Below are 26,589 nucleotides of genomic sequence, written 5' to 3'. Positions count from 1 at the left end.
ACACAGTACTCCTCTGAGAAGGAAGCATGGGGCACCGTGGGAAACCACTCGGTGCTCAGGTACACATTCCAGAAATGGGGGCGGGGCAGGGGGTAGCTCCTGCAACAGGCCACCCTGGAAAATGAAAGGCACGCTTCCCCGGCTTTCATCACCTGGGTGGGCAGTGCTGAGATGGACCTCCGGTCACCTACAGTGACACACAATTCATAAATGAATCTCCCTAATGAGCCCTTCTCCTTGCATGGCACTGTTCCGGGCCCTGGCCGGGTTTGCTGGGACCGAGGCCCAGAACAATCCCCGCGTGTAAGCCTGTGTCTTAGCCCAGGTTCTCCTACAGCAGCCTATGAGCGTGCCTTCCTCAGAGTCTGCCTGTGACTCAAAGCGCAAGTACAAGGCAAAGACAGCGAACAGAAGGCAGGGCTTGATGTTCTGTCTTGGCTCTGCTTTTTCATTCATTTGAACTTGGTGCTTGAGATCAGTCTTCATCAGAATGGCTGACAGGATCCAACAAGTTAGGGCTAGAAAGAAAAGCAAGTGACACAGCACTTAACACAGGCTGCTCCTTCTATGCAGCAGCTTCCCGGAAGTAGCATCAGCGAACCAGGGGGCGGAGGGACCTGGAGCCGCTCTTTTTTTTGGAGAGAATTTATATGACAAGGAGAGATGCAAACCAGAAGCCTGGTGCAGAGAGGGCAGCGAAGCTTTCCCGGCTCACACCGAGCTCCACCTTCGCCACATCTCGTCACGACTGGCAGCTGCCGTTCTGGTTCTTCGACGTATGTGAGGATGCGGCCCCCTGGCAACCTGATTCCTCCTAGAGCTCTTCATTTTTAGCGAAAGCAAACTTGACTTGGTAAATGCAGTCACTATTATACATATGCACTTATACGGAAGTAATCTGATTTTGTTTTATTGCTTCCATCGGAATTGCAAAGGGAATTTTTACATTACAAGAAGCTCACTTTGTTACATTTGCTACATATACTGGCATGAATAAGACAAATCAGTTCCATTTTTGGACAGAAAGAAGAGAGATGCTAATTGCTGGTGAGGTGTAGTATTATTCTAAAAGATAACGAGTACAGAAGCATTAAGGGGTGTACCGTGTGTGTGTGCGCACGCGTGCGTGTATATTCAGGTCAACTCCGATGACAATCAAACTCTAAGCAGTCAGAGGCAACACAAATCTAAGGAACATTTATATGTTAGCTATTCAATGTCAAGGAAAAAAAAATGAGGCAAGTGTACACAGCAAAAACAGAATGATTAACAGTTTATTAAGAGTTTTAAATATCTACAAAAATATAGCCATACAAGTGAACTTCAACAAATCGTAAACTTTCAGTCTCCAAACTGGCTTGGACGTGACCCCCTACCCGCAGGATCTCCTACGGTCTCCTAGAAGGGACAAATAAAGCAAAGATCCACTTCTTGGGAACCATTATTTATCTAGGATATATAGAAGTCTACTGTGATTTAAAAACAACAAGAAAAAAACCCCCGCAAAACCCACATCAACAGTTTACAAACAGACCAAGAGAAAGGGGTGAGAAACATTAATTCAAATGGTTTTCCTTTACATGCAATGCATGCATTTTTAAATCACAAGAGAAACATGAAATTTTGTAGAGCAAAGTTTGTTTTGCACTGAGTGCAAATGAATATATAACTCCTTTACTTATACCACTAAATTATATATATTTTCATACAAAAGCACACAGTGTTCATCTATAAAATGACATCCAAGTGGATGATGGTTGTTTCTGTGTGTCCCCCTGCTCAGATGTTTTTAAATGCACAAAAATTAACACCCTTCTTTAAAAATAGAGAAGAAAAAAAGGGGAATAGAAAACATAAAACTTGGCCTATTATGTGGTGACACATTTTACCTGATCAAGAGGCAAAGTCCCAGTGGCAGCTGAAGTAAGGTCATCCAACCCCCGTGCCGACTGCACTGTTATCCTGCAGATAAACACTCACGACACCGCCCGGGAGGCCCGAGTATCATTTTCTGGGTCTAGACAGCTAGGACCTTTTGCAAGAGGCTTCGAGACCCCGTACGTCAGTTTATTAAAAAACTGGAGGCAGGCTTGTTCTTTTGCCACTTCCGTACATTTTTCTGTTCCTTGCAAAGGTGCCCAACAGCCATATACACAAACCCCTAACATGCCATTCTCAACTGTAGTTTTTCAAACAAAAAAGGTAAAAACCGAATTGTTTTTTGAGCTACAATGTTTGATATGTATATTGTTCTTTGTAAAAAGAAACTGAATCTGAAAAGGCAATATAATTATAAACAGGTTATTCTATAAAAATGACCTAAGAGAATTTTATATGAGTTGCAAAGAAAGTTGCTCATTTTCTCTGTGTAATGGAATTCACTAAAATGCACATAATTTTAAGGAAACGCTGTGGGGCTAGGAGCACATGTTACACGTGTAGTCCCGGTGGCCTCAATCAACAGAAGCTTCCGCTGACAATCCTTAGCACGCTTGATCACTAAAGCCATAGGCACTCTTTTCAAGTGTAATATAACAAATCCTAAACAGATGCATACAAGTTACAGTTCAAATCTTACAAATTAAAAGCCCATTTGGAGAATCTTTTGACTACGAAGATTTAAAACAACGCACAATATAAAAATGTAAATAATGTGCTTTGGAAGAAATCAAAATGTACACACTCTTCACAGGTGAACTAGTAGCTGTTTTAAATGTCTTTTTTTTCTTACACTAAATACAGATCTCATTTAATTAATGGAGCCACAGCAAAATACTACTATAGTTTCAAAGTATATTCTGTAAACTAATACATCTTATGATGTAAAAAAATATTGCACGGTTTGGTATGCCAAGAGTAAGCTCTAAGCTTCTCTCAAGTAGAATGGTCAACTCTTGGCAGACAACACAGTATTATGAAAACTAGACGCTTTTTAAGTATGGCGATTTTAGGGTTGGTCATATTCTAGGAATATTATTCAAGAGATGTCTTCTTACCATAAACAAGTTGAGGAATGCCTAGCACATGTTACTACAGATCACAACATCTAAAACATGGGGACAACAAGCCACAGAACAGTTTTGCAGCCCCAAGATCAGCAATATATTTGTATGTATTTGCTTTTGCAGATAACCAGACACAAAAGCAATTCTATTTCTAAGCAGTTGTGTAGATGTTTAAGAAAAACAGTAGACACCTGATGCATCTTCAACCCTCTGAAAGCATAATCTTTTAAAATTACCTGTTTGTGAAAAGTTTAAAATACACTGTTGAACGATGGAATGATGGGAGACCAATACATGTCCAACTCTGGAAGCCAACAGGAAGCTCAAAAGAAACTATCGTGACAGAAACCGACCCTCAAAAGTACTCTCAACCATAGACAGCTCCACCGTTTCAATGCGGTATGTGCCAAGATTTGGTTGAAGAGAAGTCTCACCGTTATTCCCAGGAAGCATGTTAACACACATTAAGTAAACCCTGAAGACTCAGCGGGGCCTTCATTTATAGGCTTTAGATCCTATGCTGAGGTCTTCATGAGCCACTCAGTACACACACAGATCTGGAAACTTCATCTCATAGACTGGGACAGACTGGTACTGGGCATGCCCAGAAGTAATGGTCAGTGTTCCCGATGGACTAGGAGGAGGGCTGTAAACAGAAGAACAAGCCACTGTCAGCAGGTCCATTTAAAGGCTGTTCGTTTCACCGAGCATCCCAACAACTACCCGCGAACAGCAGAGTAAGACTCCTCCTGTCATACTGCCGGCCAGCTACAAGGCTAGCTGGGAAAAGAGGTGGGGATACCAAGCTGGTCTTAAGTCTAAGCCAGACGTTGCCTCTTGAATATATGCAGATGTGATTCTTAATAACAGGATGGCACATGCCCATTCTGGTTCAAACTTGCTTTGTTTCACCAGCAGAAAAATCTTTCTTATGTACACACGTTGTCCTCTTTTGCTGACAGCATGGTATCTCATCATGTGGCTATACTGCAACTGATCGAATCCAGTGGATAAATGCAAGTTCATTTCCACTTTCCATTACTATAAATAATGTTCACAGGTCTTATACGTACACAATTTTATCCCGTCTCCAGGTTTACAAGGAGAATTTCTTAATCAAAGCATACTCACAATTCTGACTTTGATACATATTGCCAGAATACCAGCAACTTAGACTTCCATCCGGAGTGTACCTGTTCTCTTTTGCTTTTGTTGTTCTTGGTTTTAAATCTTTGCCAATCTGGCAGGCAGAGGGGAACTCATTCTGATTTTTAATTTTTGGGTCACTACCAGTGCTAAGTATCTTCGTAGATTTTCTGTTTCCTTTAAAATAAACTGTCTCTGTGAGTCCACAGCCTGTCGTACTCAGATGTTTTTGTCTCTTTAATATGGGAAACTAATTTTTTGCGTGTGTGGGAAACAAATACTTTTCCACAGTTTATTTTTTGAGTCTCAGCCTTGTGTTTTGGGTTTTGTTTTGCTAAATGCTTAAAAATCTTACCAAAGAAATCAATATGATTTTATGACTTCCAGGTTTTGTGAATGCTAAGGAAAACTTTCCCTACACTAAGATCATAAAAAAAAAAATGAGAGAAAGACAAATATCATATGACTTCACTCGCATGAGGACTTTAGGAGACAAAACAGATGAACAGAAGGGAAGGGAAGCAAAACTAATGTAAAAGCAGGGAGGGGGACAAAACATAAGAGACTATTAAAGCTAGAGAACAAACAGAGGGTTCCTGGAGCGGGTGTGTGGGGGGGTGGGCGAAATGGGGAAGGGGCACTAAGGAATCTACTCCTGAAATCAGTGTTGCACTAGATGCTAACTAACTTAGATGTAAATTCAAAAAATAAATTAAAAAAAAAAGTTAAAAAAATTTCCTGTATAATTCTAGTATTTCTATGTGTATTTCTAAACAATGGGTTAAAATTTTGTTTTGGTAAAACTCGTGAAGAATGCCCCCATGCTCCCTCCTTTGCTGGTCAACAGTCTTTAGCAGTTGCCCACACAGGATTTATTAAGCATTTTGCTCTTTTCCCTGAAAATCTAAACTCTTATCTTTACCACAGATATTTGTATTTCCAAACTCTTCCCTGGAATTCCCCCTACCTGCACACGAGCCCAATCCTCTGTCAGTACCAAAGATCTAGATCACGTTTTCCTACCCAGCAAGCTCCCTGTCTGTTCTCTTCCACAGCATGCTCCCCACTGCTTTATACTGGAGTCTTTCCACACTGTCTTTGGCATCATTTGTTCAAGAATAAAAAAATGACTGTGTGAACATTTCTGACTGAAACTACAGGTTCATCTGAAGAGAACAATGTCTTTACGATACTAACTTTCTATTCAAAACAAGGTATGAGTTTCCATTTGTAAAGTGCTCTTGTGTGTTTTTCAGAGATTTATAATTATTTCATATAAGTCATATACAGTTGAGTTTGTTAGTGATTTAGAGTTATGAACATACAGAAATAAATTTTAATTACCATCCATACGGTAATGAATTTAGTTAACGTACGCACAAATATTATCTAACTGTAAACAGTTCTCAAGTTATTCAGTTGATTCTATTTTCCTGGTATATTATTCTATTTCTGGGAACTAACAATTACTTTGTAATCACCATTCCAGAGTTTGTAACATCCCTTTATTTTTTACTGAGAGTTAATTCTCAGAGTGAAATGCAGGTTTTAAGTGTACTGTTTAATAAGAATTGACAAACGTATACCCTGGCGTGAGCACACCCCAGTAAAGATACTGAACACTTTTGTCATTCAACAAAAAGGTCCCCTGTGTCCCTAACCAGTCAGTTTCTCCCTACTCCCACGTGCCCACATCCACCAACTATGTTCTGATCTCTGCTACTGAAGATTAGTGTTGCTGGTTCCTGAATTTCATACAGCCTGTAAAAATGGTCCACACAAGCTATACTCTTTTGTCTGGTTTCTTTTGCTCATTTTGTTTGTTTAAAACCGAAGGAAACGCGTTCCTTTTTACTGCTGAATAGTACTGCACTCTATTAAAGATAGCCCTATTTGTCTCTTATCTATCCGCTCTCCTGTTGAGGGACATTTGGTAATTATGAAAAAAGCCGCTAGCACATTCACGTGCATGTCTTTCTGTGGAAATAAGTTTTCATTTCTCCAGGTAAGTACTAAGAAATGGGATTACAGGGTCAAGAGCAGGTATATGTGTAACTCCGTGAGTAACCACTAAAGTCTTACACAGTGATTGCACGTTTTCTCTCCCGTGAGCAATGTAGGCGTGTTCTTCTATAATGTCCAATATACGGTCAGCTCATCCTATGAAATTTTGTCTTTCACATACTGTGTCACTCCGTTCTTGCATTACAATCTGGTTCTCTTTCAGTTTCCTTTTCTCCGCTCAAACATGTGTATCTTTTCCTTTAAATTCTTTGGCGTGTGTGTGCGTGTGGCACATGTGCATGTGTGTGTATTTTTAGGTTCTTGTCTACTAATTCCAATAACTGGATCACCTGTGGGGCTGTTTATTCTTATTGTATTTTCACACTTCTTTGCATTTCTTGTAATTTCCTTTCGTTGCACTAAGGTCAAAGGGAACGAAAGAACGATGGAGTCTGAAGTGCAAGACTGTCCTGTTTCTTTTCTTGAGAATACAAACCCTTTCCCCTGTCCGGCGATTAGAGTAGGCAAATGAACAAGAAGAAATACATCAAACAAGACCAAAAACTCTGGGGGGTGCCTGGCTGGCTCAGTCGGTGAAGCGTGCAACTCTTGATCTCAGGGTTGTGGGTCTGAGCCCCACAGTGGGTGCAGAGATTACTTTAAAAAAATAAAATCTTAAAAAAAAAAACAAAACCAAAACTCTATTGTGTAAATTATCCAGAAGTACGCCTTCCTAATTAGGTAATCTTGGATGGATTACCTAACTTCTATGTGTCTGTTTCTATACTTGTCAAGTGAAATTAATCACTAACCTTTTTAAGGTCTGTTATAAATATTAAATGAAATAATGTACTTAGCACAGTGCCTAGAACAGCATAAGCGTTCGATAAATATTAACTATTAGTAAGGGTTCAATAAATGCTATTAGATTTGCAATGCCAATAAAAGAGAATTAGCCATAATCATTATTCTAAAATATTAAAGCCATATAGCTAGGACAGTGTGATTAAATGTAATATTGTGGGTCCTAGCAACATTCCTTTTAAGAACATGTGTTATGGATATGAATTCGGATTTTTCCACTCAGTAGCTGGATGACCTTCAGCAAGTTACTGGATTTCTCTAAAGCCTCAGTGTTTTTACCCAGAAGATGAAAAAAGAGCCATTTACCTAAGCTTTTCGGGGCTGTCGTGACAATGAGCAAAAGGAACAGATACAAAACATGTAGTGTAAGATCAATTACAGTCTAGACAGTTACTGTTATAATTAACAGGCAGCAGGTAAGTAAGTGCCCACACACATCGATTTTCTCTGAATCTAAGGTATGTCACATACTGCATATTACTGTCTGAGTCTCTGCTCTGAAATTCTGTGAATGAGGAATTCGTAGCTTAGTGAGGGTGGCAGGAATGGTGGGGGGAATGCCTAGAATGAGATGTGATACTGATGACAACATGCTTCGCATACAATGGCAGAAGAAAGGCTGAACTAAAAGAACACGTGGGCCACACAGCACGTACCTGCCTCTCCTGTTTACAGAACACTGGAGTTGAAGCAAAGCAGGCTTAGCTAATCAAGTTAAAATATAAATTATACCGCTGATGTATAAAAAAAATTCCGAAAGCACAGCTCTGAACTCTGGCTCCAACACGGTGCCACGTCAGACGAAGGTCCCCTTCCACACTGAGGTCACAGAAGAGTGCTTTTGTCTGCTTAGACCGAACCTGCCACTGCTTCTCCGTCTTGTGCTTCGCGACTTAATAACCAACACAAGCAAGTAGCCGAGTGACCAAATGTGTTAGGTACCAAATGTTTAGGACATAAGATAACTTACAACAGGACTAAAATGGATACGACTTAGGACCACCCAAGGAAACTTTAGCAATTGTAGTGAGCCATCCACACAGGTACAATCGGTCTTGCCCTGGAAAGAACTGTGAGGTTGAATCGTATGAAACTGCAGTTTTTTTGCAGATCAAAATGGTTAAATATGAGAAATTATCTGGTTAAGTTCATCATTAGAACGTGAGTCTCCCAAATTACCCAGATCTTTTGGGACCACGGGGAAGGAAGGAAGGAAGGAAGGAAGGAAGGGAGGGAGGGAGGGAGGGAGGGAGGGAAGGAAGAGAGGGAGGGAGGGAGGGAGGGAAGGAGGGAGGGAGGAAGAGAGGGAGGGAGGGAGGAAGAGAGGGAGGGAGGGAGGGAGGGAGGGAGGGAAGGAAGGAAGGAAGGAAGGAAGGAAGAAGGAGGGACCTAAAAAGGGAAGCTAGGAGAGGTAGAAGACACTGGAAGCAATGCTACCAATGTCTGTCCAGGGAGCAGAATGACTACCAAGATGGAGGCACCTCTACGATCTCATGTTTGCCCTGAGTGAAAAGCACAATTACTTAAACATAATCAGCCACAACTCTACAAGGGTTTAACAGTTTCTATTTTGTTATTACTTTATTGCTCTTGTAGTAATAAAATCCTTACCGTATGGTGAGTTCCAGTATTTGAGCAAGTCTGTCATGAAGCAAATTTGCCTATAAGGGAGAAAAAAAAAATGTTAAGAAAGGATTATTTTATTTCCCCAATACCCACCTGTAATAACACAAATGCAATTTAAAGGACAAAACATATGGGGCGCCTGGATGGCTCAGGTGGTTAAGCATCTGACTCCTGATCTCCGCTCAGATCATGATCTCATGATCTCATGATTCATGGGATCGAGCCCCGCATCGGGCTCTGCGCTGTCAGTGCAGAGCCTGCTTGGGATTCTCTCTCTCCCTCTCTCTCTGCTCCTCCCTCACACGTGCACACACTCCCTCTCAAAATAAACAAACAAACATTAAAAAAAAAAAAAAAAGACAAAGCATAAGTACAACCATGAGGCTCATGGCACAGAAGGCTTTCATGTTTTGGTTTTCTCTCACATGCTGGAACTGAATGTAAAGTTTCTTTCATCCGTTTCCTAGTCTCATTGGTAAAAACAAACCAACACACACACAAGACAAAATACCCACAGCAAAATCCCAGAGAGCCACTGCACAACAAGTACCACGGCCACAGGAACCACCCACGTGTGGTTTGCGACCTGCCATTTCCATCAGTTTGTGTTACATGAAGAATGAAGACATCACTTAGGCTTTGTGGCCAGGCTGCCAGCCCTCAGCCCCTATCTGACACATTACCCCGTGCCCCGCTGATCTGCGTAAAGTTCAGAACCTACCAACTAATTACCAAAACGTCACAAAAATCAAACCCCACCCCCACCCCCTTTACCAACTGTTCACGTACTTTGGATTCACACTGTGCTGCTATTTCTTCAAAAGGTGCTTTCTGGAATTTCTCTATCACAAGACGCCTCTTTTCCTTTTCCTGTTCTTCCATTCCACTGGTATCTATAGAAATGTTTACAAAGACCCGTTAAAGGGAATACAGACTTTTATTGAAACTTGTCAAAAACCAGAAAAGCAAATAATCTATAAATCAAAAATAAAGGTAATTTACAGGACTAATTTTAAAAGAAAAAAAGCAAAAGACCCAACCTCCATGAAATGTCTAGAAGGCTAGAAAGCGCATATATATAATTGTTTTTTCTTAATCTAAGGGTTAAAGCCACATAGTAAAAGACCCTTTGTCAAAGACTCCCTTTGTCTCTCTTACCAAAATAGGAGGGTGACAACTCCCTCTGTGTGAAACAACTTCAAGGTCCTTCCTGAAAGATGATCCCCTCATGAATATTCATGCCCTCATACATATGAGATACGAAATTAAAAGTCTGCCGTACTTGATACTGAATGGCACAACTGAAATACAGAGCCGTTTGGAACCACACTGTTATAGCCTTTTCCATTTATTTACAATTTGGAAAGACATTTTATCTTAACATGCTGGGTGGTCCGACCAAAGTTTGTGAGACAGTCAAGTAAATAAATGCCTGTCTTGATACTGATTAGCGTGTATATTTGCTGAAGAATATGAAAATAGGGACACTTTATGGCTTCTTATTAATGGTCTGTTTAACGCCCCATCAATTCTTCAGGTTGTTGTTTGGCTCCCCTGGTGGAGAATTTCATAGAACGAAACGCACTGTCTTCAACATTCTTTAAACCAGCCTGCTTTTCAGGTAGATAACTGCGGATAATAATTAGCTAGTTTTAAAAAGTGGAAACAGCATAAAGAGCAGGTCAAAAGGAAACAGGCATTGCGTACTTTCCTTTGAAATTGTGGTAGATTAACCAAGGTGAAGAGTGTATATACTTCTGAATGACTATCGGCAGAGAACTATGACCGCCTCTCTGCTGTTCGCTGGACTGGGGCAAGCAATTCAAACGTGCCAGAGGCCAGGCAGGAGACATACGTGTTTAAATCAGGTCAGGTAAAAGCAGCAGAAGATAGGGGGGACTTGGGCAAGATGAGGCATGTACAACCTGGTCTTAAATATTCAATTTCTGCAAATATTTCCACCTAAACTTGGCCTGGAGACAGCAAGTTTGTTTTCCATGCTCATTAGGCAGTTCTCAAGCTTTCTGGCTTCAAGAGTCCTTTTCACATCCTTGAAAGTTACAAGGAAATCAAGTAGTATTCTAAAAATGTATTCTATCCATTGATATTTTCCATGTTATAAAACTTAGAAACTTTAAAAATATTTAATTCATTTAAAAATAAGCCATTTAAAAATAATGAAACCATTATATGTTAACATAAACAAGATTTGCTTAATGAAAAAAATGACCATCCTTTTTAAAATGAAAAACTGAGTGAAGAAAGTGGCATTGTTTTATATTTTTGCAAATCTCTTTAATGTCTTGGCTTAACAGAAGGCAGCTGGATTCTACCTGCAGATGCAGCCAATCCACTGCAATGTGTTATTTTCGTTGAAGTATGTAAAGAAAATCCAGCCTCACATAGATATGTATTGGGAAAGAGTATTTTAACAGCCTTTCACAGAACTGTGAGAATTTCTTCTTGCACACTCCAACAGTCCTCGAGAGGTGGTAGTTTTCTTAAAAGTTAGTTGCGATATGGGGTTTCTAGGTGGCTCAGTTGGTTAAGCGTCTGACTTGATTTTGGCTCAGGTTGTGATCTCCCAGTTCATGGGTTTGAGCCCTGCATCAGGCTCTATGCTGACAGCACACAGCCTGCTTGGGATTCTCTCTCTGCCCCTCCTTGTTTGCCCTTCTCTCTCTCTCTCTCTCTCTCTCTCTCTCTCTCAAAATACATGAGTATGAAAAAAAAAAAGTGCAATATGAAATGTGAAATCTTACTAATACATTTCTTGTAACTGGTCATGGTAAAATCTACTCATCTATTTTGCACTCCGAATGACCCTTATTTATGCACGACTTTGTAACATGCAACGCTCATTTGGAATAATGACCCAGTGATTTATGCAGGTTCTCTAAATACAGACGTGTTTCATTACACAATTTTTAAAATCATATTTGTTGGTTAGTACAGCTGATCTCATTGGAAATGTCTTTAAATATTGGGGACCTGTCAAACTCTCCAGTGTAGACAAAAGTTTCAAAATTTTAATTTTGGTTCAAAGTGCTGATTTTATCATTACAAGCAAATACAGTGAGGACGGTTTTGTGTTTTCTCTTGAAGTCACAGCTTCATTTATTTTCCAAAAAATGTCTACCAAATACCATAGGTCTTCCATCAGTCTTTTTTTTAAGTAAAAATGGTGTTCCTTATAAAAATCGACTAGCGTAAGCTCGCATATCAAGGCAATCCAAGTGCTCTATGTGTACTTCCCAAAGATATGTACCCATGCGCTGAGATTTCATAAAATAATTTATAATTAAGAGCATTCCTAAATAAAATCTCGTTTTAAAATAACTGTGTGTGCTGAAGAATACGACCACTGCCGGTCTAGCGTAATGCCACTGCCTGTATTCATGTTGACCGATGCAGTATGAGGCTAACGGTGCCTTAATGTTAGGATGAAAATACTTTTTCACTTGAACGGTCCCCTGAAAGAGCCACCACTGGCTATCCAGGAGCCACAGTCATACTATGAGAACCGCTACCCTAGACTGTACATTTCCAATGGGGGTTCAAAGTCGCTCACGGAGCTCAATTTTATTTTGGCAAATTTGCCATGGTCTTACAGTCACAAAAAAATCCTCTCACGGATTAAGCCAGGAAAGGTCAGATTTCATTTCATGTATGATGGGTGCTAGAGCACTCCACCTTTCCTGGACACCGATTTTCTTAAACTAACATCTCTGAGAGCCAATTCCCACTCTATACTGCTTTGCCAATTAGAAATGAATTGTGAACAAGGCACCATTAGCCTAGTAGTAATTTATATTAATACCTAATTTAGGGGCGCCTGGGTGGCTCAGTCTGTTAAGCGTCTGACTTCAGCTCAGGTCATGATCTCACAGTTCGTGGGTTTCAAGCCCCACATCAGGCTCTGTGCCGATACCTCGGAGCCTAGAGCCTGCTTCAGATTCTCTGTCTCCCTCTCTCAGTCCATCCCTCCCAAGCTTGTGCTCTTTCTCTCAGAAGTCAGTAAAACATTAAAAAAAACAAAACTTAATTGAAGGAACCACTTCAAACTTTTAAAAAAGAGGCAAAATACCAGATATAATTTATTTCCATAAAGGCCAAAGAGGAAAAAAACCCCACAGTACTATGTTATGTGAAGTAAAAAGATTAATCAGTGAGATGTGGGTATGAAAGCTGGCGTCAGCATTTACTTGCGATGTGACCTCAGCAGAGTTTAATTTCCCCGCCCCAATGTTCTCGCCTATAAAACCGCACGAGTTAACGTGGTGCTATCGTGCCTGCTGACGACCTCAGGACACTTCTTTCTCTCACCCTGTTGGAAACACGCTTGTCAGTACATGACAGGCCTGTTACGAGTTACTGTTTAATTTTCTCAGGTCTTTTCAGAATTTTCATCCCTCTCTCTCCTACAAAAGGAAACATGCTGTTTTCGTGAAGTTCGTGAAGCCCGCAAGTTGGTCACCAGACAAGGGTGGCATCGAAATAGTGATGTGCTTTCAGGATTCTAAGAAAGTCACTCTTTGCAAAGGAAAAGAATAACCTATGACAAGACAGGACAAGCGTAAAAGTCTAAAAAATGTGGCTGAATAAATCCATTACACAACCACACAGAAACGCCATGCCGTGTGTATTTACACTGGCACCTAATCCAGGAAGGGGACAGCGGTGAGCCAGCCGGCAAAGCATCAGGAGAGTGAACGAAAATCTCACCAATTGCTTTCTTCAGTGCTTCAAAGGTGATTTCTTCAGTGTTACTAACCTAGGGAAAAGAGATTTGACGTAAAACAGAGTTACGAAAGGTCAACACACAAATAATACCTACACCCAGTTACAAGTATCTAAGAACAGATTTCAACAGATTTTTTCCTTCTTTGTGTGCGCCGGGTTTGTGATTACATCCACTCTGTCCCTGGTGGTGACAAGGGTCTACTGCAGTGACTACTGCGAGGCTGGCGGCATCAGCCCCCTCCCGGCAGCCGAAGCACCACCGAGTCACAGAACTCAATCCCCAGTCGCCGCGTGGGCAAGGCCCGAGTCCCGCTGGCTGAGCCAGGCTTCGTAGGCAAACGGTGCTTGGAGGTATTCAAGGCAGAGACCATGTGTACATACGGTCCAGCTATGTAACACGTGAAAACCAAGGCCTCTCCACCGTCTAGATTATCGGTGCCACGTACAGTTTACTATTCAAAAATAAACTGAAAATTTTAACACGGTTTAAGAAAAAGCAAGAATCGCTACTCGGGCAAGTGTTCAATGACTACAGCTAATCAACATCTTGAAATAATTACATTCTGGATGTTCTTAGGTCAACCACCAAGACCTACTCTCCAAAACTACCCTTTATAAAAGGCATGAAATCAACTGCCTTATGATAAGGCAGTCATAGTTTTTATGGCACGAGTGCATTTTCGGGAGTAACACACCCAGCTACTACAGTACCTCCGAATGAAAGTGAAGAAATGATACCTGCGTACTTGCCTGGGCCTCTGGTCGTCCCTAATTTTAGCTCACGAGCGTCTTTCGCTAAGGCTAAGGCGGCAAGACTAATGAAAGCAAGACTTCGTGCCGGGCACCTGAGCTTCTCTGTAACTCAAAGGCTTTAGCGGGAAATCAAGCAGCAAGGGCTCCACTACCTCCGTTTTCCCACTGAGGGCTCATATTTCTAGGTGAAGTCAGATTAAACTTGGGAATCTTCAGTTGCTTTGTTCTAGATATTTGGAGCAGAGACACAGGATTAGGCTCTGGCTCGTTCATTACTGGTACTTAGAAGCAATCTAATATCTCAATGAAAAAAAAAAAAACCACTGTTATTCTTACAACTGGTCAGGAGTTTTAGGCTTTCGAGGAAATGCTACAGTACAGGGGAAAGAACACCGAAGAAGCTACAAGGCCAGCATTCTTGTGACACACAATTGGTCAAAATTACCTGTCTGGTCCCAGGTACGTGAAAAGCTGAAGTACTTTATTCCAAAAACCCTTCTTCTCTGTGGGTTCTTGTCTTCCCGAATTCGCGTCATCATGATGTCCCTCTCCCTTCTTTTTTTTAACCTCCTTTCTCCGACTCCTTTTAAGTCACCTCTTGGCCCTGCCCATTCTGCTCTAGAACAGGCGACTGCCCTCCTGCCTCCATATCTCCAGCCTGGCTACCCCAGGCCCTCCTTACCCAAGGTGGAGACTATTAAAAGGATGCACTAATTGGCCTCTCTACTTCCAGTCTCTTCTTTCCAGTTCAGCCCGGTCACGCTTCTGAGATTCCTCTCATGAAAGCATAGCTCCGATAACGACACTCCCCACACTCCAGGGTCTCCCTACTTCCTACCAGATTACATACAAAGCCCTCAGGTGGGTGTCAAAGCCTTCTGTAATTTGGCTTCCATCTTGTTTCCCAACTTCCCTTCTGTGAATCTGAATCCTATTTAAAAAGGAAAAAGGACCAACTGCTTTATACCAGTGTTTAATGATTCGTCTTTTTCACACAGTTAGTTCTAGCCCAGAAGGTAATGTTATTTTGTCTTCTCGTATTTGAACAGTCATTCCTAATATGCAAAATCAGATTCCATAACGGTAAACGAGCCTGAGACTCCAATGCGCTCAAGTAGCTGTTGAAGACGAGCCACCCCTTCGCTGGCGCCCAACCAAACTCCAGTGTGTTTGCCTTTGCACACACCGCTTGCACTGGGGCTCTGCAGAAACGGTGCAAAGGCACCAGCCTCGGGGAGTTTCAACACCCCTTTTACTCTTGGTGACCTGAACCTTATTCACGATCTGTAACTCTACCCTAGACTGTACAACGCCCTTGGGGCTGCGTGAAATCTGCTGTTTGTCAATCGGTCCAGGTGCTCTGTTACTTTCACGGACACCTTAGTAATTTTATGGCACCTAGGAGAGCAGCCTCTGACTGATATTACACCAGACTTGTTTTGTTAGCACACATGCAAGCTTCTTTACTTGCATTTGGGAAAAGGCAGGGTATGAATATGTAAAATAAGGGTCTGTTGCTGGTCCTGGACTAAACAAGAATTCTTTGCAGCCAGCCAGCGACTTTAATTTTGTACGAAGAAAACTTCAATATGCACTCAAAATGCAATGTTACACATACAGCCTCCCATCCATTCCCCCAAATAATCAAACACCGACTATTATCTTTTAGAGAGAAGAACCAAGTGGTGATTTCAGGTTCTACTCATATCCATTATGCATATCAGTCATGCCCATAATGCTCAGAGATCAAAGAATCATGTCAATGCTGCTTTATGCTATTAGTCAAGCTGATAATTTTACCTCAGGGGGCAGAGACATTTCTATTCCATGTTAGCCATTTATCTTCTTGAATATTTTTAGACATCTCTCCATCTATATATCTCCATCCATATATCTATATAGATATATAGATTTCTATATAAATATATAGATAAGAGATATATCTCTAATCTATCTATCTAGGGCAATTTTTAGATAAAGTTCACTAAGTGATTCATGGTGGGCAAAGGTTTGAATTGCAAACATTACTAGTGACAAACCTCAAGTAGCCCAGGTATTTCAATAGACTACTGCTAACAATCTGAGTCCTTATTTAGGGAAACAGAAGTTTGCTAGGATCTCAGCTATATAATCTGAGTTTCTGAAAAAAGTCACAAGCTCTAAAAGCAGACATGGGATATATCTGAGGATGAACCGAGATGATGTACATAAAATTTCAAATAATTATGATCAAATACAAGAATGTTTTTTAATGAGCAATTTTCTTATTTGATTGTTAGCAAATATACTTAACCATAGTTTGATATTTTGTTACACCATCAACTGTCAGGTGAACACCTAACTGATGTGAATTTCTCCTGTCCATACTATGAAATTAATTAGTTCTGGCCTAGAAGGGAATGTTATTTTGTCTTCTGGTATTTGAACAGTCATTCCTAATAATGCAAAATCATATTCCATAATGGTAAACGAGTTTGAAACTCCAACGTGCTCAGGTAAATCTTCTAATAACCTGTACTTTTCAGCTCAGTGTGTAGCAAATTTTAACTTAGGACTCAGAGCAAAGAGAAAACAGGATCTTTAAGAAGTTAACACATGTATTAATGGACTTTTAATTGCAAAATTTATGTGTAAGAATCTTACTGTAGTTAAGTCTTTGTACAAATGCTTCTTCAGTTCATTTTATCAAAACAGATCGACTCTTCAGAATAATCTGAAGTGCTATATATATACTTTTTTAAATAAAAATGGTTAACAAAAGGAGGATGGAATACTAGTCAATAAAATGTATTGCATACTCTTGATAAAATATATAAACTAAGGCTTTGGATTGATTTCTTCCCTCAAAAGGTAACAGCAGGAAATTCATGATCATTAAAACACAGAGCTAGCACAATACCTTCCTGACTAGTAAAAAGTATACAAATTAAAATGGCTTTGAAGAGGTGAATTTAGAAAAGATGATTTTTCTTGAGCCTTAAACTGGCAAGAAACTACACCTGCCACATTTCAAAATGAATACTAACTGCCTCTTCAATTGCTATTGACATTCTGCTTATAATTTCTTAATGAAGCTGATTAATTCTACTTACTGTGGGGCACTGAACAGCATAAAAAGATGTAAGCCAGTCAGCTGTGGCCTGGCCACTAGTAAGTTTTAATTCCCGAAGGTGAGCTGACAAGGATTGGGAGGGGGAGTGGGGAAGAAGGAGGTGAAAGCATGAATTCAGGCAAATTCCTTCCCCCTTTCTGAGACGGATGATCTCTTCTTTATACTGTATCATGAGAAATAATGAAATAACTAGGAAGGCAAGCGAGCCCCAAGGAGAAGGCTGGCTTGACATGCTGGTATTCCGGCATTTCTATTGGACTATCAAAAAATTCTCTGGCGATTTGTGTGGAGTAAGTCGTAGACAATACTAGCTGCTTTTTCTTCCTAAAGCACAGGAGGGTACACTTTTGTGCTCCATTGAAACAGGAGGAGAGCATCAAATCTGACATTTCAAATAAGCCACAGTCCTTACATCTGGCATTGACACAGCGTAGCCTACATGAAACTCATTACGGTTACTATCAAATGATAAAAAAACTTTCCCTTATAGATGAGGCTTTGAAACCTTTCAGGTATATTTGCCTTCGCATGAGATTGTACAATTTCGTTTATTCTCAAAATTTGTGTTTCATAAATCTTTAAAAATAAACAGGATCTGGAGAGCTTCCTAATTTATAATAACAGGCCTTATGTGGTATTTTTTACTGATAAAAAAACTTAGTTCTGTTTCACGGATCCTTTTAGTACACTAAATTACAATGTAAGATCTAATGACATCATAATACATACTGTTAAGTTTATGCATCTTTACCGATAGCTGAGTTTCATAAAATGAATAAAAAATAAGCTCAAGGCTAAATCAGATTAGTGTACTAATAGTTTTGTTGAGTTGGGGGGAAATTTAGAGTTCTATTTGCTCCTGTTCAAAAGTCTGGAGGGGCACAAAACTCTTTTACACTGACGTCTCTCTCAAGAAAGCCCTCTGCCGGACACCTTCAGCAACTTACCACATCATCAGAAGGGATGCTGTTGGGCAAAATATCCACCTGAATGGATACGGTGTCCACAATGCTTTTTCTTCTAGAAAGTCGATCTTCATCTAAAATAAAAATTGTATTTTCCCCATTATTTGCTAGTGAGAAATAGTATGTCCTTTATAAATTCTACTTCAGATTTCAAAAAATTTTAGAAAGTTAAAGACAGTCTGTTTCACTCTTTCTAAATAAAAGCACTGTGTTCTCAGACTCCTAAATTGCATCAAGCAGATTAAAAAAATAAAATTGGTGGGGTGAACTGAAATAAGGTTAATAGTTTTATTTTTCAATAAGGGGCATTCGCAACAGCAAGAGTACCATTACCTGATAATGCAATCAAAACTAAAAGTCAACACTAAAGGGAGGGATTACAGAATCTAAATGGGGTATGTTCATTTTTGCTGAAAACTCCCAATACTGCCCCTATAGCTCTCATGTTTCCTCAAAAGTGCGAAAGCTGTGCACTAACTGGTTCCAGGGGGCAACTCGGGAGCCCACGTCTGCGAGGATGCCACGAACCACACTTGTGGACCAAAAGGGCCTGCTGCCCCGGGTAGGAGCTCCTTGCCACCCTTCCCGGCCACTCCACTCCACTGGCTCCTGACCTGTTGCTCAAGGCAACCACCTGGTCCGAAAACCCTCCCTTGGCTTCGATGCTCCGGCGCAGCCCCCTGCCCCTCCCTTCTGCACACTGGCTCACTTGTTCCTTCTGCCGCCTCATCTTCTTAGACCGAGTTACAATCCTGCCCTCAACTGCTCTTCTCGGGAGGCCTTTTTTCATAAAAATCCTGTGTCTTCCTAACCAGTCAGTTCAACAGCTACTCCTTGGCCCACTGCCTGCCTAATTACTTCATGGAAATTTCAATTTTTTTTTATTATAATCTCCTCCCATACATGCTTTCCTACTTCAATTTTCTCTTTCCGCATTCAGCACATCTATTAAGTGATTAGGCACCATGTTCGCCGTGAGGGGCAGACTGCCGAATGAAGTCCACTCCAGACTAAAGGCGAAGACCGAAAACAATTACACGAATGATGAGGTGTGATGGAGAAGCACAGGGTGCTAGGAGAACATCCAATAGTCATGGCTTCATCAGAAAAACGGAAGCCACTTTGAGGATCCCGATACACAGAATTAGAGGTTTATTCAACCATGGCTGGAACTGGACAAGTGCATTCTCTCTTCTGAGCCCCAGCTCACTATTTCCAATTTTCTATTCATCAGTTCTACTCCACATGTTCTAAACCCAACTTTAACACATCTCTAATAAACTGTCTTTATCTCACACTGACCTATTTATTTTCAAGAGTGCCGTCATTAATATCCTTCATCTTTTTCGCCTCAATTCTTAGGATGGCTTCCTAGATGATCTAATTGCTCTCCCTTCTATATGAACAGCTATGAGTGCTGTTTCCAGAGTAAATCACTTTCCGTCTCAATTATAATTTTAAAACAAATACGGCTCCCTGACTAATGTAAAGCTTCCCAAGCTTTTGAAATTGGGCTTAAAACATGTCAGCGATAGGTGGAAGAGGCTGCCTCCACTGCAGGCTCCGGTGGCCCCAGGACCCACTCAGCTACTGGAAGTGCCGAGGAGATCAGTATCCACACACCGGGCATGTTCCCAACAACAGCTGGGAAGTTCAGGTCTAGAGCCCATGTCTAACAGCACAGTCACTTCATATGCTGGCAATACCCCATCTTTCTAACCCTATTCTGTACAGACTGTGGTTTTCTTCTACTGAAAGGGTCAAGAATGAAGAACTAAATGAAGGCCGGCAGAGATGAAGAAACTGGTTTCTCTCCTACCGACTACTTTTCTACTCCAAGGGAGCTTTCCACGGTAGTAATTAACACTGTTAATCACATGTGGTAGTTCACCGTCTCTGTAGGCAGACAGGAGGACTGCAATTCCAGCTTCTCTGTGGTTTGGAGGGACCATGTAACTAGTTCTGGCCGATACAGTACAAGCAGTGCTCCAGAGAGCAGCTGCCCCATTCGGCTTGGATTCCGAATGGGATCACGAAGTCGCGCACAGCTAGTCTGAGCAACACATCTTTACTTTAAACCACCAAGACCCTACAAGTTTGTTACCACAACATAACTTAGCCAGGGTTCAGCGCTGGCGCTGACACTCTGGGCCAGATCATTCTCGGGCTGGGGTTTCTGGGTATTGCACGATGTCAGCTTCTCCCACTAGAAGCCAGTAGGGCTACCCCACCCCTCCTTGCCCCAGTGGTGAGAACTAGAAATGTCCCCGGGACTCACAAATATTCATTGGCATGGGCAACATCACCCTCAGTTGAGAATCACTGACCCAGTCCATCCTGACCGATCGCAGCCCTTTCTGCAATGTTCCCTGTATGTCACCATCACAGCATTAGCTCCTTAAAACACTAACCACATCACTCCGCCAAGCTACCCGCCTCTTGAGGAATTAAAAAGCCGTTCTGGGCTTACCAGCAGTAACTTCAACTGCCCCCTAATTTATCTAGTGTTCAAGTTCAATGTGCTATTCTCCCATCTCTGAGCATACTTTGGCCTGTCTACCTTCCATACTTCCCTACAAACAGAAACCCCTACTGGAAATACTTTCTTACCTGCCCTTCTTTATATCCTCACCACTATGCAAATTCTCGTCTTTCAAGGCCTACTTGAATATCACTTCCTCAAAATATCAAATATTACTCCAATTATTTCTACTTACCCCTCTTTCCTCTACCCATAAAAATTTACTATCCATTACGACTGCTCTTTCCCCATCACCCTTCAGTCGTCATTGCCCTTCTAACATTTCCCGGGCCTTGTACTAAGACATGTAAACAGACACCTTCTCTCATCAACCACAGCAGGGCTCAGTGACAGACTCTGTGCTTTGCATCTGCCACGCAGATATAAATTAGCAAACACGATGGCATCAGTGGCACTGTCACGGCTGACTTGCTTTTGCCCTCGAAGCTGGCCAAGTGTCAAGGTCTCCTCAGAACTCACAACGAGGAACAACCTGCTTCTCACAGAGAACCCCATAAAAGGATTTCCAGGTTAAAATACATAGGCTGATACATGGTATGGAAGAGTCAGCTTTAAGCCCAAGATAAAAATAAAGGGGGAAGAGAGGCATGGGCGCAGGAAAGGAATCACTGAGTGGCAAAATCAATGAGAACATAGTCCAGAAGGAGTGGATTGAAGATTAAACATTTTTAAAGGGAAGAAAAAAAAAAGTAACGGGAAACTCTAATGCTGTATATTCACAACTTTTTTCTTTGGACCTACAGAGTCACCTGCTTACAGGTGCCAACTGTAATCAGATCTCATATACAAAGTTCCCAGGATGGAAGCTGACAAGGATGATGCCCTCGTTCGTCCCCATGGGCCACCTGCATCTGCTCCTGACCCTTCCCCAGCCTAGTGAAATGCCACCTCACCGCAGCCTCTCGGACGGACTGTTCTGCTGACTCCAGAGAACTGCCTTGTCACCACCTCAGTGTCTTGATATATACACCCTTTGCAGAGACCCAGGGTTCCCTTCCTCAAAGGGGGCTGGGGCGCTCCCAGACACCGTGCCCTCTCCACTCTCCCATCCCGCCTGCTACTCTGCACCCTGGATCTGCTACTCACAGTGGTAATCATCATCTCTTCTTTTTGTTTTTAACTAGAACTTGGATGTTAGAAGCAATTCTTAGAGCTATGCCCAATTTCCTTCAGTGATGTTTTGCCGCCACTTGGTTTATCTGTGTATAACGTACGTAACTGCACTGAAATGGCTAAGAAACAGAGGAGACAGTGTGAATGCAAGAATGGCACAGAACTACGTGAAATTGTTCTCAATGTAATTTCCCATGGCTCTATAAAAAAGTAAGACACAGGAACTGACTTCGCTGTATATATTAAGTCACAAATGTAATTAGAGCTGCTATACCACTCAGATTCCATTAAAAATCTACCTGTGGCAAAATGAAATTTCACACGTAATTTACACAAAATTCAAAGTGTCATAGTTTAATGCCAATACGGCTCATACAGATATAACTTTCCGGGCCCTAAAGAAAAAACACAAAATTCCATCTAGAGCTGATGCATATTTACAGAATAAAAACAACTAAAAAGTCACTGTCGCCATGGAATAAAAAGTCAGTGTGATACAGAAGACAATCCCTTTTTTAAAAAAAGATTTTAAACCAGAACCTCTACTATTTCTCCAAAGGAGAAAATACTTTTATAAGCATATACTGATTGATATACAACAGGTTTTGATAACGGAGATAAAGGTATTCTTGTGTTATAAATGCTTTTGATCAATAGGACAAATTAACAAAAATCAAAATCCCGACTAAAAATATGAAGAAATTGAAAAACGACTAATACTATTCTTATGTTTATGTGGCATTTTGTTGTTTTTAAAAGTGCTTTCACGTATCTAACCAATTTAAGCCAAAAGGCTCAGCTACAGTTCCTGCTTCACAGATGAGAGACGAGTGGACAAGCCCAAGGCCGTGTGGCGAAGGCAGAGCCAAGCCCGCATCCTCTTTTTCTCTTCACTCCTTCACCCCGAGAAGGCCTCCTCCCTGGGCCTCCTGCAAGCGTCCCCCATTCCGCTAATTTCAAAATTCTCATTACAACCTCCGAACTCCCACACAAACCCCAGCCCTGACTCCGACTACAGGGCCCCCGACTGGAATGGCGTCAAAGATACTCGACAAGAGGCCAGTCCCCTAAAACTAGCCACTCTTTCCTATTCATTTGTTAATAAAAACACCTTCCTTCTATCAGCCAAGACCCAAAACTACACATAGGCAGTTACATCTGAAATGCATGGTTTCTCCTTTCTTTGCTTAAACTCAGTCATATCACCCAACCCTCCAAAACAAAAGCAAATGACAAAAATAAATGAAGCAGCAAATTCGCTCCACTCTTGCCCTCAGGGGGGCGCCACCTACCCAAGCGTCCAAGGCAGAAACCCCGACAAAATCTTTGGCTTTCTCTTTGCCCCCCCATATTAATCGACTGCTTCCAAATTCTTTCTTGTACGTTTTTCTAGAAGCCACCCACCCGGCTGTACTCCGTCATCTCTCCTGGAGATTGATACAGAGCATTCTAAAGACGGTGCTCCGTCTCCGCCGTGCTAAGCTACAACAGAGGAATGCTTCTACAGTGCCTACCCCTGCTGACAATCACTCAGTGACTCCCCACTGCTCACAGAAGAGTGCAAACTAGTCGACCTGGTTCTACAATTTCCAACTCTATTCCGCCGATTCAGTCCAAGTAGACTTATTCAATACTAATCCCCTGAAAAAGCCATGTTCTTGCCTCCCTCCACTCTTTCATACGTGCTGTCACTTCTGCGGGAAACACGTGTCTAACACTCGCTTCAGGCTCAGCCTAGGAATTTCTCCCTGTGGAAGACATCGCTGGCCCATCAAACCTGAACCGAATGCTCTCCTCACTGCTGCCCGGGACCCCGGAACTTCTCTGATCGGAGCCGTTAAGGTCTGTTGTGACTGCCCAGTTATTTACCCTGTTGGGGGACAAACTGTATCATGAATTAGCTTCTTTCCTATGCACGTGGCACAAAACTGGTAAAACACCATCTTGGGAAAACTGAGAAAAGAATCATTCAAATCCTCTTCCGTGTTCTGTGGTCCAAGATGAAGAACCCCGTTGAGGAAGACTATCAGTTTTGGGAAAGTAGAGGCTTCTACCTATCTCGTTCATTCCTGTTTCTGTTTGCACAGAAGCTAGAACTGTAAATACTCATAGGTACTTATTTAGACAAGTTTACTACAGCCACTGGCACCTCTGATTGATCTAGCTGAGGGGTATTACTGTACCCCTCCTGGAGGAGCACTTCACACATGCCTAGACATGCACTATTCACTCAAATTCTGGGTTGAGATAGAAGAAAAATGCTGTAACTACCTAACGTTCATTGACCGCTTACTAGATGTCAGTCACCAATGGTTCGACAAACTTTAGGCAGACCATTCCTCTTTCTTTCAAACCAGTTGCCATTACATTTCAATCATGTGTCTGCCTTCTCTACTAGATTTTAATCCTTAATATCACTCTATCTTCAAAAATCCCCATGTTTGATATATAGTAGGCAATCAGTCAGGGTTTGTGGAATGCATGAAAAACTCCATCTGGATCAACAGGGATGACTGAACAATCTTGATGTACGTGGCAAAGAGTTAGCAAAATCAAGAGATTAAGCACCTAACTGAATAGGCAAGGCAGTGCATTCTAGTGGTGTTCCCTCATCAAATTATTTCATTTCAACCTCATTATTCTCATTTGTAAACAAAGATAATGCTACCCTCTTCATCATTTTTAAGATTAAATGAGAAAATGAATACAAGCACTTATCTTAGTGACTGGCATGGAGTTAAGGCACACTAAACAGCTGCTAATATTTTAATGACGACAGGTATACACGCATGGTACACAAGAAACTAAACATGTTTTGTGTTCTATTGAAGGTATTATTCTTTTTTTTTTTTTTTAATTTTTTTTTTTTCAACTTTTATTTATTTTTGGGACAGAGAGAGACAGAGCATGAACGGGGGAGGGGCAGAGAGAGAGGGAGACACAGAATCGGAAACAGGCTCCAGGCTCCGAGCCATCAGCCCAGAGCCTGACGCGGGGCTCGAACTCACGGACCGCGAGATCGTGACCTGGCTGAAGTCGGACGCTTAACCGACTGCGCCACCCAGGCGCCCCTGAAGGTATTATTCTTAAATCCCCTACTTTTAAAAATAAATATCAGATGGTTACCCAACACAAAGAAATTTTAATAACCAATTGATCATACCATAAAGTATCCCTGCATCTTCGGACTCTTTCTGCACTAAGGCAGGACGTATGTGCCACAGACTGTTTCTAAACTATCAAAGTCTTAGGACACCTGGGTGGCTCAGTCCGTTGTGTCCGACTTTGGCTCAGGTCATGACCTTGTGGTTCATGAGTTCGAGCCCCGCGTCGGGCTCTGTGCTGACGGCTCAGAGCCTGGAGCCTGCTCCGGATCCTGTGCCTCCCTCTCTGCCTCTCCCCTGCTCACACTCTGTCTCCCTCTCTCTTAAAAACTATCAAAATCTTTATAAATTAAAAAATCTTATTCATACTGAGGGATTTCTATACAGTTACATAATTAAGTATACACTGAAATATATTCAGAATTCTCCAGTGAATGATAGCAAGGCATTAAGAAAGAGAATAGGTCTCTTGGGGGTTAGGGGGGAGAGCAAACCATCTGTTAAAAAACCAAAAAGCACCATAATTTTCATTAAAAATTGTTACTCATTACAGAGTTAAAGGAACATGGTAAAAGGAAATAGCAGGGGGTGAAAATACACTATGGCTACTGGGAAGGTGAAGGGAAACTTAATAACTGAACTTATAACCATATAAAACGAACAGGCCACTGGCTCCATTTCTACAAGGGAAATTTTACGAAGCTATTTTCCTAGAGGACGGGGAGGGAAGGGCAAAAGCCAAACTGACACTTGGATTTACCTTTGCGCTTGTGCCTGGGTTTGTGAGGCTTTTTGTCTGAAGGAAAGAGAGCTAAATCCAAATTATAAGAATGAAATATTTTAAAAGTCTTTAAAAAAAAAATCTTTTGAATTACAAAACGGTACTGATGTTTTATTCTTAGCACTTTTATATCCGCAAGGACTACCGAATGAGGTATAGAATCTTTTACAGTACAGAATGTAAAAGAAAATGCAAAAGCATTCATTAACATCTCAGAGGATTATGAAATATCCTTGTAATAAATGTATCTATTTTGGATCCACATTATAAAAAAGACAGCTGGTTACCAAGATTGTACTACTTTTAGTGATTAATCCAGAGAGCTACCTAACTCAAACCAAACAGTTCTCATCTACAAGAGAGGTATCTCCAAAGCAAGAACTAGTTGTGCTAGAAAACTGAGTGTTTATCCAATTATCAAATGAAAATGGAGGCGTAGGACAGAAATGCTTGGATTTCGTTTTTAAGGTAAAAATTAAATGCAAGATACCATGCAGCAGTTTTGCCTTCAAAACAAGAATTATTTCAGGCAATGAGAGGAACAGAAAGAAATATACGGCACACACAGGAAAACCTATTAAAGCGTCTGAAGGTTTCTTCCACAGCAAACAGTCTGCACTCTTTCCAATAACCACAGTTGCCTAATTCATTCGGCTCAACAGGCACAGATCACTAATTAAACAAGTTACATAAATTTCCATAAGCCAAACACAACATGGGCTAATGAGGAAAGATTTCCATTTGCTTCTTCGTCTGAAGTACGACACTGATGTATTAAGTATAGTAACAATCACGTGAGGCCTCAAACCGCTCATGATAAAATCACAGGGC

The 26,589-nt window shown here is 41.3% G+C and overlaps 1 protein-coding gene across 4 annotated transcripts in view; it reads right to left on the bottom strand.

Moving 5' to 3' along the window:
- Positions 1-1,248: 1,248 nt before the first annotated feature.
- EFR3A (EFR3 homolog A) overlaps positions 1,249-26,589 on the bottom strand; it is a 107,049-nt gene continuing 81,708 nt past the window's right edge. For 2 of the 4 annotated variants that reach the window (XM_043601777.1, XM_043601779.1), the window contains 6 exons: positions 25,738-25,788; positions 18,201-18,292; positions 13,371-13,419; positions 9,435-9,538; positions 8,631-8,680; positions 1,249-3,651 (listed from right to left, as the gene is read on the bottom strand). In XM_043601777.1, the coding sequence (XP_043457712.1) occupies positions 3,546-3,651; positions 8,631-8,680; positions 9,435-9,538; positions 13,371-13,419; positions 18,201-18,292; positions 25,738-25,788 (452 nt within the window). In that variant the 3' untranslated portion in view covers positions 1,249-3,545. Of the gene's footprint in view, positions 3,652-8,630; positions 8,681-9,434; positions 9,539-13,370; positions 13,420-18,194; positions 18,293-21,846; positions 21,993-25,737; positions 25,789-26,589 lie in introns of those variants that run through there. The other 2 variants (XM_043601778.1, XM_043601780.1) reach the window with 2 other exon arrangements.

The sequence above is a fragment of the Prionailurus bengalensis genome, chromosome F2 (assembly GCF_016509475.1).
Source record: "Prionailurus bengalensis isolate Pbe53 chromosome F2, Fcat_Pben_1.1_paternal_pri, whole genome shotgun sequence".
NCBI classification, from domain to species: domain Eukaryota; kingdom Metazoa; phylum Chordata; class Mammalia; order Carnivora; family Felidae; genus Prionailurus; species Prionailurus bengalensis.
This window is presented reverse-complemented; position numbering and strand designations above follow the sequence as displayed.